The sequence below is a fragment of the Balaenoptera acutorostrata genome, chromosome 16 (assembly GCF_949987535.1).
Source record: "Balaenoptera acutorostrata chromosome 16, mBalAcu1.1, whole genome shotgun sequence".
Lineage (NCBI taxonomy): Eukaryota > Metazoa > Chordata > Mammalia > Artiodactyla > Balaenopteridae > Balaenoptera > Balaenoptera acutorostrata.
In genome coordinates this window covers 25966332-25982349 of record NC_080079.1, presented here as the reverse complement: position 1 = coordinate 25982349, position 16018 = coordinate 25966332, and the positions used below count along the sequence as shown (strand labels likewise).

At 55.6% G+C, this 16018-nt stretch overlaps 1 protein-coding gene across 3 annotated transcripts in view; it reads right to left on the bottom strand.

Moving 5' to 3' along the window:
* SH3PXD2A (SH3 and PX domains 2A) overlaps positions 1-16018 on the bottom strand; it is a 243330-nt gene that overhangs the window by 55816 nt on the left and 171496 nt on the right. The window contains exons 7-8 of one of the 3 annotated variants that reach the window (XM_028167789.2): positions 11351-11395; positions 4355-4486 (exon numbers count right to left, since the gene is read on the bottom strand). In XM_028167789.2, the coding sequence (XP_028023590.2) occupies positions 4355-4486; positions 11351-11395 (177 nt within the window). Of the gene's footprint in view, positions 1-4354; positions 4487-5334; positions 5492-11350; positions 11396-16018 lie in introns of those variants that run through there. The other 2 variants (XM_057531193.1, XM_057531192.1) reach the window with 2 other exon arrangements.

Below are 16018 nucleotides of genomic sequence, written 5' to 3'. Positions count from 1 at the left end.
TGATCTAAGGTCTGCCCATCCATTGGCTGGCCAGAAACTAATCAGATTCAAACTTCAAATTTTGAACTCAGAGAACCAGAGACCATTGTCAGTTGGTGGCAGTTATCTCAACAAACCAACAGCAGGTGAACAGGCCACTGTTACAAGTGAACAGGAAGACAAGGAAGGTTGGTCTGCAGTTAAGAGAAGATGACACCTGGACTTTAAATCCACATGGTACCCAAGAAGAGTAGCTGCTTTGTCTCCTGCCAGCTTTCTGGTTCCCAGTCCTTGTGCGGCTGATGTACTTCCCACCCTTGGGATTCTGGTGAGATTTTCCTGAATCTTTTCAGTAAACTCTTGAGCAAGTCTAAGTGGGTATCTGTCCTCTGCTCACAACTCAGTTGGGACTAAAGCATTGGATTTGGAGGGGACTTAAAGATTCTCAAACTCCCCAAGGCTTAGTTTTCTCACCTGTACAATTTCTCACCTGGATGGACCAGGAGCTCAAAACTTCTTGCCAACACAGTGCTTTTACCTTAGTCCGATAGCTATGTGCCTCCAAGGAAGTATAAGATCTCCCAGGGTTATCACACTAGTGCCAGGAAAGACGCAAAGACTCAGAGAAGGAAAGCTGGGGCAGGAAAAGAATGAGCATCTGCTGACTCATATCCCCACACCCTCCCCTGGCTCCTAACCCTGAGAGAAGGAAACCATCCTGGAAAGTTGGAAGCAGCTTTGCTTAACACAGAAATCAGAGCAACTGGGACCCTGCCATCACCATTCTGCCAGAAGTTAGACCAGATTTTGCCTCCTGGAAGGTAAAGCCAATGTGGTCTTTGAGGTGTAAGAATGTCCTACAAAGGTGGTATCTCAGGCATTGTTGTTTATGTCAGGGTGGAGGGGTTTTCAAGGACAAGACAAAAATGGTTGGCAAAGCTAACAAAGTTGCTAATCTTTCTGCTAGATCTGTCCCTGATCAATGAAGGAAAAGAGTCCTTTTCTGGCTGGGCCCCAGGCCCACTGTTTGATCAAAAATGCTTTCCCTGAAGCCACTCAGGTCCCGACACTGTGGGTGTCTTTGACGTCTATCCACTTACATTCCCTAGAATAGGTTTGTCCTTGGCGTTGGGTATACACCACCCTCAGGTAGCCCATGTCTGTCCCTGACCCACAGCATCACCAGCTCAGTGATGATCCCTCCCAGGATCAGCGCATTCTCACCCTCCCCACACTTCCTCTGTAGAAGGGAGAGATCTCAGCTGTTGGGACTTTAGGGAAATGACTTAACCTCTTAGCCTGTTACTTCAGCCACAAAATGATTAGAGTGCCTTCTACCACATGGGGTCGTTCCATGATGCCAGTAAGATGATGCATGTGAAGTGCATGGCCTGGACCTGGTGTTTACTGTTTACTGACTCTGAATTGCCTTTCATCAGACACATCTCTCTTTAAACCAATGAGATTACAGAGCATTGGCACAAGCACACTTCCAAATCCCTCAGGGGCTGTGGTCCCTGCCAGAGGGCTCTGACGAGCAAGCAGAGCCAGAGATGGTTGGGTCCCTCTTCGAACATTCTACTCGAGGGACTTTCAGCCAAGCGAGAAGGGGACACAGGCAGAGTCCTGGCTCCCAGCGGGCAAGGCAAGGCCCCAGGGGGCAGGGTGGTGCTAACTGGGGCTACTGCCCCAACAATTTAAGTGGAAATGCCTCAACACGCCCACCAAGTCCTAAGGTCAAAGGCATCACAATTGGGTCTTTGTTCCAGAGTTCAAAAGCCTCACTCACCACTCCTTCCAAAGCCAGCTTGCAGGATGCCCAACACACTTCCCCTCCCCCGCCGTCAGCCATCCAGCTTCCTTGAACTGGGAAACCACCCTCCCAAGGATCTGCAGTTGGCCCTCTTCCTTGCTCCCCTCCACCCACTTAGTTTCTCTGGTTACGCGGGTTGTACACTCTAGGAGGCCTCCTTGTTTCTGACAGCAACAGACGGTGTGGGTTTGCACCGTGGACACAGCACTCCAAGGTCCCCGTGTACATATCTGCTGCTGAGCAGCTGTTTCCATCAAGGGGAGAGACACAAAGCCCAGAGAAGTGGGAAGGCCACATTCAGGGCTCTGTCTACCCAACACCCGGGGACCCTAAGGAGTCTCCCAGCCACGGATCCCAGATCTGGGAGGGGGCTTGGGGAGGTCATCTACTCCAGGCCCTGTTTCCAAGCAGCCACGAGACTGTCTCCATTTTACAGAAAGGAGAGCTGAGGCCCAGAGGGAGCAAGGGACTTGAAGTCACCCAGCCGGTACATGGTAGTGGGCAGAATCCTGCTTCTAGAGACAGCAGCTCCCTCAGAGGATCAGTGTACCAGACTGGGCTGCTCTGGGGATTCAGGCTACCTGAGCCCCCTCAAACAGCCATCGGGGACTCCTCAGGAGAAGGAGGTGCCTAATACTTTCCAGGCCTGCCACAAAAGCCCCACTTTGTCAAGGCTCTCCCTCCTCCACTCCTAGGCAGGGTCCTGGGTGTGGGGTGGGAGGCAAAGGGAAGCAGGGAGTCTGATAACAGGCTGCCTTTTGTGTGGGGTCTCCTCTTCAGCCATCCTGGCCAGTGGCTGGTACCCAGAGACATGGGGGCTCACTCCTCCTGCTGCTTTAGGGCTATATAGCTGTGCTGGTGACACAAGGCAGAGGGTCCCTAAGCCAGAAGTCTACTTCTGAGCAGCCCTGACCTTATATGGAAAAGCCGACACGCCTTCCTTTGGAGCAAGCCCCAAAACAAACATCTCTCTCTCTCCTCAGTGGGTGTCTCCAATCCCACCATTAGAGAGCCCTTCCTTTGGGTCTTGAGGTGCTTAGGGTTCCTAGGGCCAGGCCCCTTTGACAATGCAGCTTGGGTGGGGGCGGGGAGGTGGGGCTGGTACTGTGACAAAGGCTGAAAGCCAAGCGGTGCAGGAAGGAGACCAGTGTGGGCACCTGGGGTGAAGGGCCCAGGCCTTTATGCTAGCGACAGCCACTGCCAACCAGGCACAAGGGCAGAGCCTGACACCCCTGAGGGGAACAAGCTTTGAAGACTCCAGACCCAAGAGGACCATGAGTCAGGTCTATGTTGGCATCACAGCCCTGTTCTCAGAGAACACAGCTCCTGAGACTCCTGCAGCAGGAACCTAATCTCACCTCCCCCAGGAGGCCCACTGGGATTTCCTCAGTATCTCTACAGCTACTTGCTGCCCACAGGCATAGGAATCAGGGGCCCAAGAACTGTTCTGTCGTGTTGTTGACTTCAGGTGACTCACGTCCCCTCAATTTTTCTGTGCCTCAGTTATTCTATCGATAGAATGGGCACAGACAGCCTTTGATCTGTCTTCCTGTCAGAGCTTAAAATACTGGAGGGGAATAGAGTGGAACAGGAAAAGAAGAACAGGCCCCTCCCCTCTGGGAGTGTCCTCCAAACACAGCTCAGAGAGGCTCCAAGGCGCCCGCCCGCATGGGGGCCTTCCCCCACAGCAAACCGAAACCAAAACAGAACACCCCAGGAACCAATTCAAGCGCCAGCAGGTCATGAGCAAACTGATGATGGATGTCCTGGGCCAGAGTTCATCCCTGGCTCTGCAGGGGTCACACACGCCTGCACCTCAGACTGACGGACTCGGGCCCTCCTCTCTCCACCTGAGAGACCCCTGCTGCCAAGGGCACTGAGGCCTACTCGGTGAGAACCTTGGAACTGGCAGGTCCCTGGACAGCCAAGACAAAGCCTCAGTTCCCAATGACAGGGCGGCTGCTGCAGGACCCTCCCTGGCCCCAGGACCTGACTTCATCCCCCTGTCTGGGCCCTCTTCCCAGGGCCTGGCGGCCTTCAGCTCAGCAGGGGGCAGTCAACTCACCGCCCAGACACTAGCCAACCTCCACAGGCCTGGCCTTTCCTCAGACAACCCGCCTGAGGACCCGGGACCCCACAGTCACGTCATGGCCTGCCTTCCCCACCAGCCAGCCGGGTCCTCCCACCCCTGCCTCGTCCCCAGCTTGGAATCTGGCCCCAAGGGGGAAGCCGCTGTAGGATGCCCCTGAGCTGGGAGCAACCTCCCCCGGGCCTCAGAGGGCACAGGGACCCTGAACGTGGGCTGGACAGTCGTGCCCATGCTGCCACCCGGGCCTTGCATTAACACAAACCAGTTAATTACCCCGAGTGGTGGAGACATTCTTCCACCATCAGGCAAACTGCTGGCCTGCAGCCCAAACCAACAGGGGAAACTTCAGCCTCCTCGGCCCTCTCCCCGCCAGATGGAAATAACGTATAGCTGCAGAGGTGGGGGAGGAGGAGGGGAACAAAAACCAGCCGGGCTCCTCGCCCGAGCGGCCGGCCAGCCAGCTGGGCACTCACCGCTCTCGTTCTTCTCGATGACATCCACCACCTCCCCAGCCTGGAGGCTCAGCTCCGAGTTCTCCTGCTTCTTATAGTTGGACACCACCACGTACTGTTCCAGGATCATGGGCTCGGCGTGGGTGTCGGCACCTGGCGAGGGCAGAAAGCATGCGGTGAGCCAGCGGCCAGCCATGGCCCCGCGGCCGGGGCGCCCCCTGTCCATCGGCCTCGGGGGAGGCTGCTCGGTCGCCAGCGCCGCTCGGAGGGGCCGCCCGCAGCCAGGGCTCGCAGCTCGCCGGGCCCCAAGGACAGGCCATATAGCAGGGCCCCACACCGGCCCGCTGTGCCGCGGGGACCGGGGGACATGGGGAGCCGGGGGCCAGCGGTGGGGGGCGCGGAGGGAGAGACAGAGACGAGACAGAGGCCGAGGGGACTCAGAGGAAAAAGCCTGCGGCCGCGATGAATTAATCACAGCCCGGCACGAGGGAGAGGGAGTCGGAGGAGAGGCCTGGGGCGGACGTGGTCTCTCCGGACCCCTCGGCCGCAGGGGTGCGAGGGGAGGGCCGCAGGCGGGTGGGCGGGCGGGCGGCCCATGGGGGCTGAGGCCGGAGCAGAGGAGAGAGGAAAGGCCAGGCGAGGAGGAGGGCTCGGGCCTCTCCCCAACCCCTGTAAACCCAGAGAAAGAGAGTCAGCAGTCCTCCCCTTGGGCGGGAGAGGGAGAGAGCGGGAGAGGACGGCTCCACGGCAGGCTGGGCCCAGGCGAGAAGTCAAGAGGGTTTGAGGCCGCCAATCACTGGGGTTTACTCGCAGCCCTTAAATAGAAACACATGAGACCCATCGAATGAGGAGCCGGGGGTGGAGGCAGGGGAGGGGGAGGAGGGCCGAGACTGTTTACTTGAAACCCAAGAAGAAAGTCCCAGCGCCAGCGCTGGAGAGCCCAGCCCGCCCCCCGCCAACTTTTCCTCAAGTTCGGCTCCATTGCTGCCCCTCGGGCTCACCTAGGCGCGGCCACTGAGCCCATGGGCCTGGTCCCCGGGAGACCAGCCTCAGGCCCGTGCCCCCAGGCCCGCTTCCCGACGGGGCATCGTCCGGCCTGGCTGCCGCCCTCCGGCCACATGGAGACCGACTCAGCCTCCCTCTGCCTTTAAGCTCTGCTGAGGCTTGTGGTCAGGCTCCCGGAAGCCACCAGCTGCCCTCTCCTGGCAGTTTCAGGAGCTTGAGGGGTCAAAAGGTGGGGCTAAGCAGGAAGAGGGCAGGGAGCGGAAGAGGGCAGGGAGCAAGCAGCCTCTCTGTCCTCTTTAGCCACTGGACCAGTGCAACATTTATTAAGCAAATGCCAGGCTGGAAGGTAGACAGATTGGGTGCCCATCTCGGCTTACTGGCTGTGCAGCATTGAATGTGCTGCTGAAAGCTCTCTGCGCCTCACCATTACCATCACTAGGGTGCAGTGGGGACAGAGCACCTAAGATAACACATGGCCGGCTAGGAGCTGAAAGGATCCATGAACCAGAGACCCACTGGTCATCTCCTACAGGAATCCTTCCCAGACCCCCCTCTCCATCTCCCCGGCAAAAGGAATTCCTAGCATACTTCTTAAACTCTGTGTCTATCACCCTATACATCTACCAGTCTCCTGAAAGGCTGGGGGCTTCACACCACCAGCCTGGCTATAGAAATGGTTGAGAGGGTCCCCAGGCTCCACATGGCCCCCTTGGTGCTTCAGCCTGCAGCTACATTCCCCACATGCCTGAGTCTAACTTGGCAAATGTTCTATGCCAGGCTCATACACTCTTCCATTTTATCCCCACAACAACCTTGTTACCTTCCCACTTCACAAAAGACACCTCAGAGACCCAGAGAAGACAAGAGGCTTGCCCCAGCTCACACAGTTGCTATGGAGAGAACCAAATTCACTCAGTGTTTTAGGTTCAAGCCCATCTCTCTTTCCATTACAGAACTGCCTCTGACTTCTGTTTCCAGACATCCCATTCTCCTAGCACGATGATCCTCAACTTGGTCCCACAAGATATGGGGAGCTTCTAAAGTACACTGATGCCTGAGCCCCACACACAGAGATGCAGACTGAATTGGTCTCAGGTATTTTTTAGACACCCCCTCCTCTCCCATGGTTCTCATACACAGCCAGGGTGAGAAACGCTGCTTAGATCTTTGGGTCTTTCTGTGTGGGAGGCTCCTTCCAACCTAGGGTGGGGGCGATGGAAGGGAAAGAAACCCACTGCCCCTGGCAATTTTCTCCCATGAGGTGTGGACCCTGCAGCCCCAGCTCAGTCCTTTGGAGACGGAGGAGGGACCCTGTCCCAGCTGAGGCCTGCCACATGGATGTGCACATGCACTGCCCCAGGCAGCCCATCCGAAGCCAAGATTGTATTTCAGGCCAAAATGCAACCAATACCTAGGCAGCAGGGCGGGCCTGGCTCTGCACTCAGATTGGGCCAGCTTCCGTGCCTACCCCTGCTAGCTGCACAGAGGCAGCGCTGGGCACGGAGCTGACAGAGGCTACCTCCCACTGTGTCCCTGGGGGGCTGGCAGTGAGTGCACCCAGCACAAAAAGGGCCAGCCCCTGCCCTTGTGGGACACAGGGGCTCCCTTTCCAGTTTGTGGGAAAGGAAAACTCAAGATACAAACAGAAGACAGGAGTTCTCCAGCTGGTTAGAGAGCTTCCAAATCCTGAGAGTCCAGATGATGCTGACAATTAATAGCAAGCTTTCATTAGTGCTCACTCGGGACAGCACTACCTAATGCAGACCATAGCTGATCCTCAGAACAACCCAGGTGTAGGCCCTTGTTATAGCCCCATTTCACACACAGGCAGACTAAGTAAGGCTCATGAGGCAATTTTCCTAAGGTCACACAGCTGGGATTGAACTCATGTCCGCCTGACACCGCTGCTTGTGTCCTGACTTGTGCCCTGTATGTGGCCTATAGAGAGCCACTGATCCCGAGGAGGGGCCCTGCCTCATCCTACCCACCCCACATCTGGCAAATAGTTGCTGCTTAATAAAGACTGGAGCATGGGTTTCTTCTCGACTCTTGTAGCATCTGTTGACCAGACCACAGTGCCCACTGGGGTGTGCACTCTGCAACTGTTGGTGAAATGAATGAATGAATGGACAGATAGATGAACAGTGATTTAACGGCTTGGTTTGAGCCAATACGGATACACCAGGCAGGGCCTCACCTCCGAAATCTGGGAAAACTAGACAACTAAATTCTGGAAGGGAGAAAGGGGAGATGGGGAAACAGAGGCAGGGAGAAACAAGGAGTGATGGGTTTGTGGCCAAAAGCTGCTCGAGAGGATAAGCGGGGTGCTGGGGAATGGAGAGACATCAGCTCATTTTAATCCAAGCCAAGGAAATCTGAGGCAAGATTTTAAAGGCGAAAAACCCATATACTGCTCCCACCTCCACGCCACCCCTTGGAAATTGGCCTGAGCTTTCTGAAGACTGACACTCTGTGACACAGGTAGAAAAGTTAAGAAAATGTTCTCCAGGCATTCCAGAGCACAGAAGACAGGCAGTAGCACACAGCCTAGGGGACGGACAGATGGACACACAGACAGACACCCTGTCTTTGTCACTGCCCTCCCCTCCCCCAGCACAAGCTCACGCTCTCTGGCATCTACCTCTCAGGGTGTTGCCTGCCCAGGGCTGCTCGGATGGGTGTGAGCTGGGAGCAGGTATCCAGATGAGAAACCACTCGTCAGGCAGGCCGGTGGGTGATGTCATCCCACAGAGGTTGCCCTGGTTCCCCTCCCAGCCAAGGCCTGGAAAATTGGGGGCTGAAGGAGTCAGCCCGAGGGAGGGGGAGATGAAGTGGAGCGAGCCTCCTGTCTTCAGATAGGAAGCGTTTGGCAGTGGCATGGAGAAGGTGAGTACTCCTTATAGAGAGAAGAGTCTCTCCCAGATTGGAAGGGGACTTTTTGTCAGGGTCTCATCCATCTCATCTTTGTGCCTTTCTCAGAGCCCGTGGCTGGATCTGCTGGGGCTCTGGCAGTGCCCCAGAGCCCTGCCCCACGCTTGCCTCACACCTGCATTCCTCTAGCTACCAACTGGATGGACCCCTGGCTCCTGCCTGATCTGGCTGCCAACTTAGGCTTCTAAATGAGGCTTTTGCTAAGTCAATCCACTGCTCCAGCACCTTCACTGGGTCCCTGCTGCCTAAAGAAGAAAGGCCAAATTCAAGCTCAGTCTTTCTTGACAACTTGAGCTCCCCAAGTTCCCTGACGCACAACTCTGATGCAGGCAACATTCATTTATCCAACACACATATATCAAGCACCCACTGTGTGCCAGTCACACTCTTCTATGCTGGTTCTTATGTCCAAGCCTCTGCTTTAGCTGTTCCCCCTGCTTGGAATGCCTTCCCCTTTACCAACCCCGATTCTACCCAACCATCTCTGCCCCTCCGGGAACCATCCCATCACTCAGCTATAGTGCTTGCTCCTGTCATGCACTGGATTTTCTTGTGGGGCCACTGCTCCCCAACCAGATCATGTGCTTTAGACAAGAGTCTCCCTGATGAGGAAAGATGGACGCCTCAGGACTGCCATAGGACATGGCACTGGACACAACAATTGCCTGGGAGTCGTGATGCGAAAGCATCAAACTGGAGTCTGAGGGTCTGAAGTCCCGTCCTGCCTTGTCCTTATTAGCTCTGTGACCCTGCAGAGGACACTTAATCTCTCTGAGCTTTAGCTTCCTCATCCATAAACAGGAACAATAACAGTACCTACTTTGTGGGGTTGTTCTGAGCATGGTATAAGGTGATGGGGTTAATGCCCTATGTAAACTGTAGACTGTTTATAAAGCAAACAGGAAATGGGAGATTTGGGGAGGAGAGGAAGGGCTTAGGTTCCTCTGAAGCCTCAAAACCAGCATGCAGGGGCTTCCCTGGTGGCGCAGTGGTTAAGAATCTGCCTGCCAGTGCAGGGAACACGGGTTCAAGCCCTGGTCTGGGAAGATCCCACATGCTGCGGAGCAACTAAGCCCCTGCGCCACAACTACTGAGCCTGTGCTCTAGAGCCCGCGAGAGGCTGAGGCTGCATGCTACGACTACGGAAGCTGTGCTACTGACGCTGCATGCTACAACTACGGAAGCCCGCGCGCCTAGAGCCCGTGCTCCACGACAAGAGAAGCCACCACAATGAGAAGCCCGCGCACTGCAACAAAGAGTAGCCCCCACTTGCCGCAACTAGAGGAAGCCCGTGTGCAGCAACGAAGACCCAGTGCAGCCAAAATAAATAAATAAATTTATAAAAACCAAACCAAAACAAAAAAACCAGCACGCAGGTCAGGGCAAGGGCCACAGTCACCAGGAGAAGCGGCCATGGCTCTGTTCCTTCTCATGCCTTTCTCAGACGCCACCTCCTGGCAGGCAGCGAGCATTTGCCAGCTGGAGAGCCATATCAGAACCCCCAGGGCCCACTTATGGATGGATGCCGGCCCAAGCAGCCTGAGGCCCCTTATCTACAAGGATCCCCAGCATCAGCCCCTTACCTCTGAGTTTCCAGTCTCACTGAACTTGCCAACATTCCAGATGGGGAAACCAAGGCCGGCCCAGAGAGACGTGGCAACTTGCCCAAGACTCCGGCCCTGGTCTGGCGGTTTCCCCCAGCCCACATGGCCTCCCCTCAGCCTCTCTCTCCAAACAGCTGGGCTCATCCTGAGAAGCCAAGCCCTACGGTGGCCCCCATCCCAGGCTCCCCATGCTCTCCATGACCCCCCAAACCCTGGGTGTCCCACCGAGGTCCCTTCAGTCTCTCACAACTGATTCCTCCCAGGCCAGCCTCAGCCTGCCGGCCTCTCCATAGGCCCTCGGGCAGCCAGGCTATACGTTTGGAGAATAAAATGTATTGTTGTGGGCCAAGTGGGCTCTGGCTCACTGTCTCGAGAGAGGGAAAAAAGGGACGGGAGCCCAGTGATTAGCTCAGGCCGAGGCCCTCGTCACAGGCAACACGAGAAGGATGACTGCGAGGGGCTTGGGACAGGCAAGAGGTCCTCTGCCTGCGGCCTTCTCCTCTGCCCGCCCGCCCAGGCTGTTCACCTCCCGTTCCCTGCCTACGGCTGTGAGGGGAGGGGCTGGTCCAACCCCCTCCCCTCAACCTCTGACCTTTCTGTTTTGTCCCCCAACCCCGACCCTCACCTCTGCTCTCAGGTTTGGGCTGGGGAAGGAGGGCCAGGTGGCACTCGCAAAAATGGAGGGGCTTCTAGAAGACCCTTCTGGAAATCCCTTCCCTCTACCTGACACCATCTCCATCTAACAGCTGAGAACACTGCTATCCAGATTTTTCTACCATTGTCCAGTAAAACCAAGGCTAAAGGTAAGCCTCTGACCTCTGTCCCAGCTCTGCCCAGACACAGAGCACAAGCCCAAGTCCCTGAGGGCTATGGGTGCCCAGGCAGCCCAAGGTCCAGAAGCCCCGAGACCAGAGGCAGGTCCAAGCTCTGGATCCCTGGGGCATGGGGGCTGTGACTTCATCACAGTTACAAGACTCCCCACCCCCCTACCAGCCACTGCCTCAGCTGGGGTGTTGGAGACTTCAGCTCTCTGCCTCGGATTAGCAGCCTGAAGGGAGACTAATCATCTTCAGCTGGCCCATCTCACGGGGGTGGAAGGTGATGGGAGCCTCCCCACCACCTGAGCACTTTCTGTGCGCCAGGTTCCCGGTGAGATGCTACCGCATCCGCTTAGGGAGGCTAGAGAGGTTACGTAACCCGAGACCAGGACGTGGCACAGCCGGGATTTAAACCCACACATTCCGGGTCCAGGGTGCATCTGCTGACACACTGTGCTATGTGGTCATCACCCATCAAAGGGCTCCAAGGCTGGATGTGGGACCTAAAAAGGTTGAAAGGAAGGCAGAGGGGACGGCTGAGAAGACGCCAACATGCTGACAAAGAGCTGCTACACATCACAGGGCACCGGCTCCGTGGGCCTGCATGCCAGGGACACACATGTTCACACACATGCACTCACATGCACACCAGGCAGTACCTGTCACGTTCTTCTTAGGAGACTCAGCCCAGCTGGAGAGCCACACTTCCGAGTCCCCCGAGAGCAAGCAGCAGCAGGAGAGAAGAGAATCAGAGGAGAAGAGAGAACCGTTAGGCAGGCAGGAGATCCACAGGCCGAGTGGTTGCCGGCAGGGCTCTGAGTCGGGCCGCCTGGGCGGAAGGCGGGGGAGGGGAGGGGAGGGGAAGGGAAGGGAGGGGAGGCGAGGCGAGTGATTTCCTGGCCCTGGAAGTGCTGCTGGGCGTGGGCCTGAGTGATTACAGAGGAGCTGGGACACTGCTGGCCAGGACGGGGATAATGAGGTGTCTGCAAAACGCAGGAATCCTCTGGAGCACAGAGAATCCTACACGATCCGGGCCTGGAACAGGGCCCGTGGGTTATCGCTGCCCTGGAGAAGGCAGCCTGGACCTTCCTCTCTGGCCACGTGGGTGGCTGGCCCTGATCCTCACCAGGCCAGCACACTCAGCAGCCTGGGCCTGGAACCTTAAACGTCAGGTTGGAGAGCCCAAGGCCAGTCTCCAGCCACTGCACCACTGGGCCTCAATGTCTCGTCCAGCCCTTACCCCAGCCCTAAGCATTGAGGCAGACAGGCAGGCCCTGGCAAAATGGAAGGAAGCCTCATTTTAAAAAGTCTCACACCCCAACTCCAACCCAGAAGAACGGGGACCTTTAGTGACCAGAAGAAACGAGGGCTCTCGTCCAGGCTCAGACAGCCATGTGTGATCTGGGCCTCAGGTTCCTCATCTGTGAAATGAGGGTGCCTTCCTGCCGAGAGGGAGGAACAACGTCAAAGCACCTAAAACAACTTAAGATCATGAGATGTGATGTAGTAACATTATGAGGCAAAAAGCTCTTAGACTAATCAATGGTGTGGACATTTCTAGAATATCAGAGGGTCAACACGTAATGCTGACAGTTTACCTACAGTGAACAGTGGCTCATTTACACCCAGGTCCTTGAGCTGGGTACACACCTTTTGCCGCATTTTACAGGGGTGGAATCTGAGCTTAGACAGGGGAAGGAACTGGCCCAAGTTCCCAAGAGGCCAGAGTAGCAGAGCCAGAAATGGAACCAGGTCTGGGACACCCCAACTGGTGCTTCCTCTGCTGAACTGCTCACTGCCTCCAAAGGAGAACAGCGTTGGCTACAGTGGCTACAGCGAGAAGGAAACGTGGAGATGCAAGTCTGAGAGGCAAACCCTTGGGCTGCTTGCCTGGTGTTGGCCAGGAGAGCGGCCCGATAGATAGTAATGGTAATCATCACAGCAGCAACATTTATACAGCATCTACTGTACAGCAAGCATTGTACTGAGCACTTACATATAGTAACTCATCTGTTTTTCATAATAAACCTACAGTGATAAGGAACTCCCTCCATTTTGCAGGTGAAGACTATGAACCAGAGGTTAAGTAACTTGGTCCAGGTCACGCAGCTAGTACAGTGTTCCTCTCTTGTGATGACACAGGCTTCAGGCCTCAGTCTGATGCCGCTCACCATTTAAAGCACCTAACTGTCCCTCGCTCAGCAAGCCACCTTCCAATTGCAGGCTGGCTCACCATGTAGACCTGGGAAGCCTGACCCTTCCAGTGCTCACTGTAAACCAACAGAGTGGGGATCCGCTGGAGAGGTGTGGCGCGGCCTCTGGAACCTGTCTGGATTCAAATCCAGGCTCTGCCCCTTTGATAAAGTTACTTAACCTCTCTGAACCTCTTCCCTGGGCATACCCCATGAGCTTGGTTCAATCAGCTCTGTGGGGCAGCAGGAAAATCAGGCTCCTGGAGTTGCAAGGACGAGAACCAGATGGCATTTCAATACTAGATGCATCAAGAAAATGCTGGCACAAAGAGATGCTTCCCACAGACACTGGGTCAGCTGGAACTGGGGGTAAAGGGGCTCTGGGGGACTACACCCACACACAAGCATCCTGTGGCCAGAGTCTCTGACCAGGCCTAGCAGCCAGAAGCCTCCTGGGACAGCAGGAGCCATGCTGGCCCAGCTTCCATGCCCTGGCAGGGCCGAGACAAAGCAGACACACTCCGAGGCCTTCAACTGCTGTGGCTGAGGGGGTCTCAGTTCAGAATGCGGGGCTTCATTGTCTGGTGCCAGATCTTGCTGGGGTTATGACTTCTTGATGCTGCGCCCCAAATGCGGCCAAGTGGCTGCCACCCAGCAAGGCCATCCTAACGCCCCTGGGCAGGCGCAACGCCAGACCCAGCCCAACACCATCTGGCCCCACCCAGCCCTGGGCTGAGCCAACTTAAGAGGTCGCCCACACCTCTCTCCATCTCTGCTGGCTTCGTTACTTTGTACACTTTGCTTCGGGTTCCTCGGAAGGAAATGTTTTGGGAAGTGCTAATGTCCGTCAGTGAGCCAAGGGAATTCATTTGGCCTGGGCCTGGAGGACCCAGGAAGATGTGTTCTGCTAAAACAGGGGTCGACGGACTTTCTGTGAAGGGCCAGAGAGTATTTTAGGCTTTGTGGGCCACGTGGTCTCTGTCGAGACTACTTACCTCTGCTGTTACAATCCGTAGAGGAATGAACGAGCTGTGTGCCAATAAAACTTTACTTACAAAACCACATGGTGGGGGGCTTCCCTGGTGGCGCAGCGGTTAAGAATCCGCCTGCCAATGCAGGGGACACGGGTTCGAGCCCTGGTCCGGGAAGATCCCACATGCCGTGGAGCAACTAAGCCCGTGCACCACAACTACTGAGCCTGCGTGCCACAACTACTGAAGCCCATGCACCCGTGCTCCTCAACAAGAGAAGCCGCCGCAATGAGAAGCCCGCGCACCCCGACGAAGAGTAGCCGCCACTCGCCGCAACTAGAGAAAGCCCGCGTGCAGCAACGGAGACCCAACGCAGCCAAAATAAATTAATTAATTAAATAAATTTTTTAAAAAACCACATGGTGGGCTGGGCTTGGCCTGTGGGCAGTGGTTTGCCAGACCCAAGGCTGGGAGATGAGGTTCTCAGAGAAGGGGAGCTGCTCCAAATCCCCAGGGGAGAGAAGTGGAGGCTGTTGGCCCATGTGGACTAAATGCTCCCGAGGCCTTTGCTGCTTGGTTGGTTTTTTCAACAGTCATCTTGAAGGGTCCGATGCCCTTCTGGGCCTTTGGGGTGTGGGCATTTGGGCAGGCCAGGGAGGGCAGACAGGAAAAGATCCCTCAGCCTCTGGAAACTGAGCCCCCACTCCTAAATGTGGAACAACCTGAACTCATGCCCACCCCCTTCCCCCCCAATAAGCAGGCCTTCCCTCTTTCCAAAGGAAAATGGGAAGCGGACCAGAAACGAGCCTGTCTTTTAAAAAAAGCCTTTTTAAAACATGATTTATTTCCCAGTCCCCTGGATCCGCAGAATTAATCCAGTTCCATGGCTCCCACCCCAAATTTCCCCCCTTTGGAGTGCCTTCTCTCCAGCCCACCCGAGCAAGCCCTCTCCCAGGGCGGGAAGGACCCCCCTCCGCCTCATTGCAATGAACAGAGGAGTGGCCCCCTGGCTCACAAACCCTGGCCCCCCAGCCAGGAGGCAGACATGGCTGCTGGCTCAGGGCTGGGAAAATGGTGAGAAGGAGAGACGGGGCAAAGGAGCAAAAGGCAGGCGCAGCCAAATGAGCAGCTGTGAGTGACACAAACCAACTGCTTCCTGCCCTCCCTGCTGTCTCTACCCCCCTCTCTCTGGTGACAGAACCAAGGGTCTTACAGAGCAGAGTCACGGGGCCTGGTGGAAAGCAAGGGGCGTGAGACTGGGAATCTGCACAACTGGTTTTGCTGAGAACTGGCTGTGTGACCTTGGGCAAATGGCTTGACTTCTCTGGACCACATCTGTAAAATCAAGCATTTTGGGCCCACTGATCTCCAGGATACTTGTTTCATGTTCTAGACTCTTCCAGCAGTAACCTGCTAGTCTCCATAACACAAGTACACCACAGCTGAAACAAATCTTTCCAGAGAAACAGACCACCTTTCCAGGGAAAACCACTTGAACACACACTCAATATAGGAAACTCAAGTGAAGAAGTCCAACAGTTCAGGAGGCACATAAGACAGAGAGGAACTGGGGCCAGAATTGTTTTAAAATCTTGGTTCTTGCGCTTACTCTCTCACTTAGCTCACTGATTCTGGGGCATTTAGCAAATCTCTGAGCCCCTTTTCCTTCTGTGAAATGGGGATAAAAATATCTACCACGTCTTTTTTGTTGTAGGTCTGCTTTAAGAGTGAAATGGCCTAGTGCCTGTGAAAGGTTTTGGAGGGGTAGGAATTAGGCCCCTGGAACACAGAAGGGGAGCGGGTGACAGGGACAAAGCTGATGACTAAAGCAGCGTGTGCCTGGGAGACGGGAGGCATGGAGACAGGGTCCCTCCCATGGCCATCCCACAGGACTCATGTTCCCGCTACAGCCACTTCTCCTGGCTTGCTGGACCAGCAAGAATCCAGGCCCAGAGAAAACCAGGTGCCTGCAAGTCCTGATGACACTTAGGTGCTGAACCTGACTCTTGTCAGGTCCAGGTGATTATGAGAAATCAAAGAACAATATTACAGGGGCCCCTGACTTTAAGGACGTTCCCCCCAAACACATATACACCCAAGGACTACGTAACAAACAACTGGATGGACTTAAGTTAGGAGAGGGACTCCTATTGCTCTGTAATGT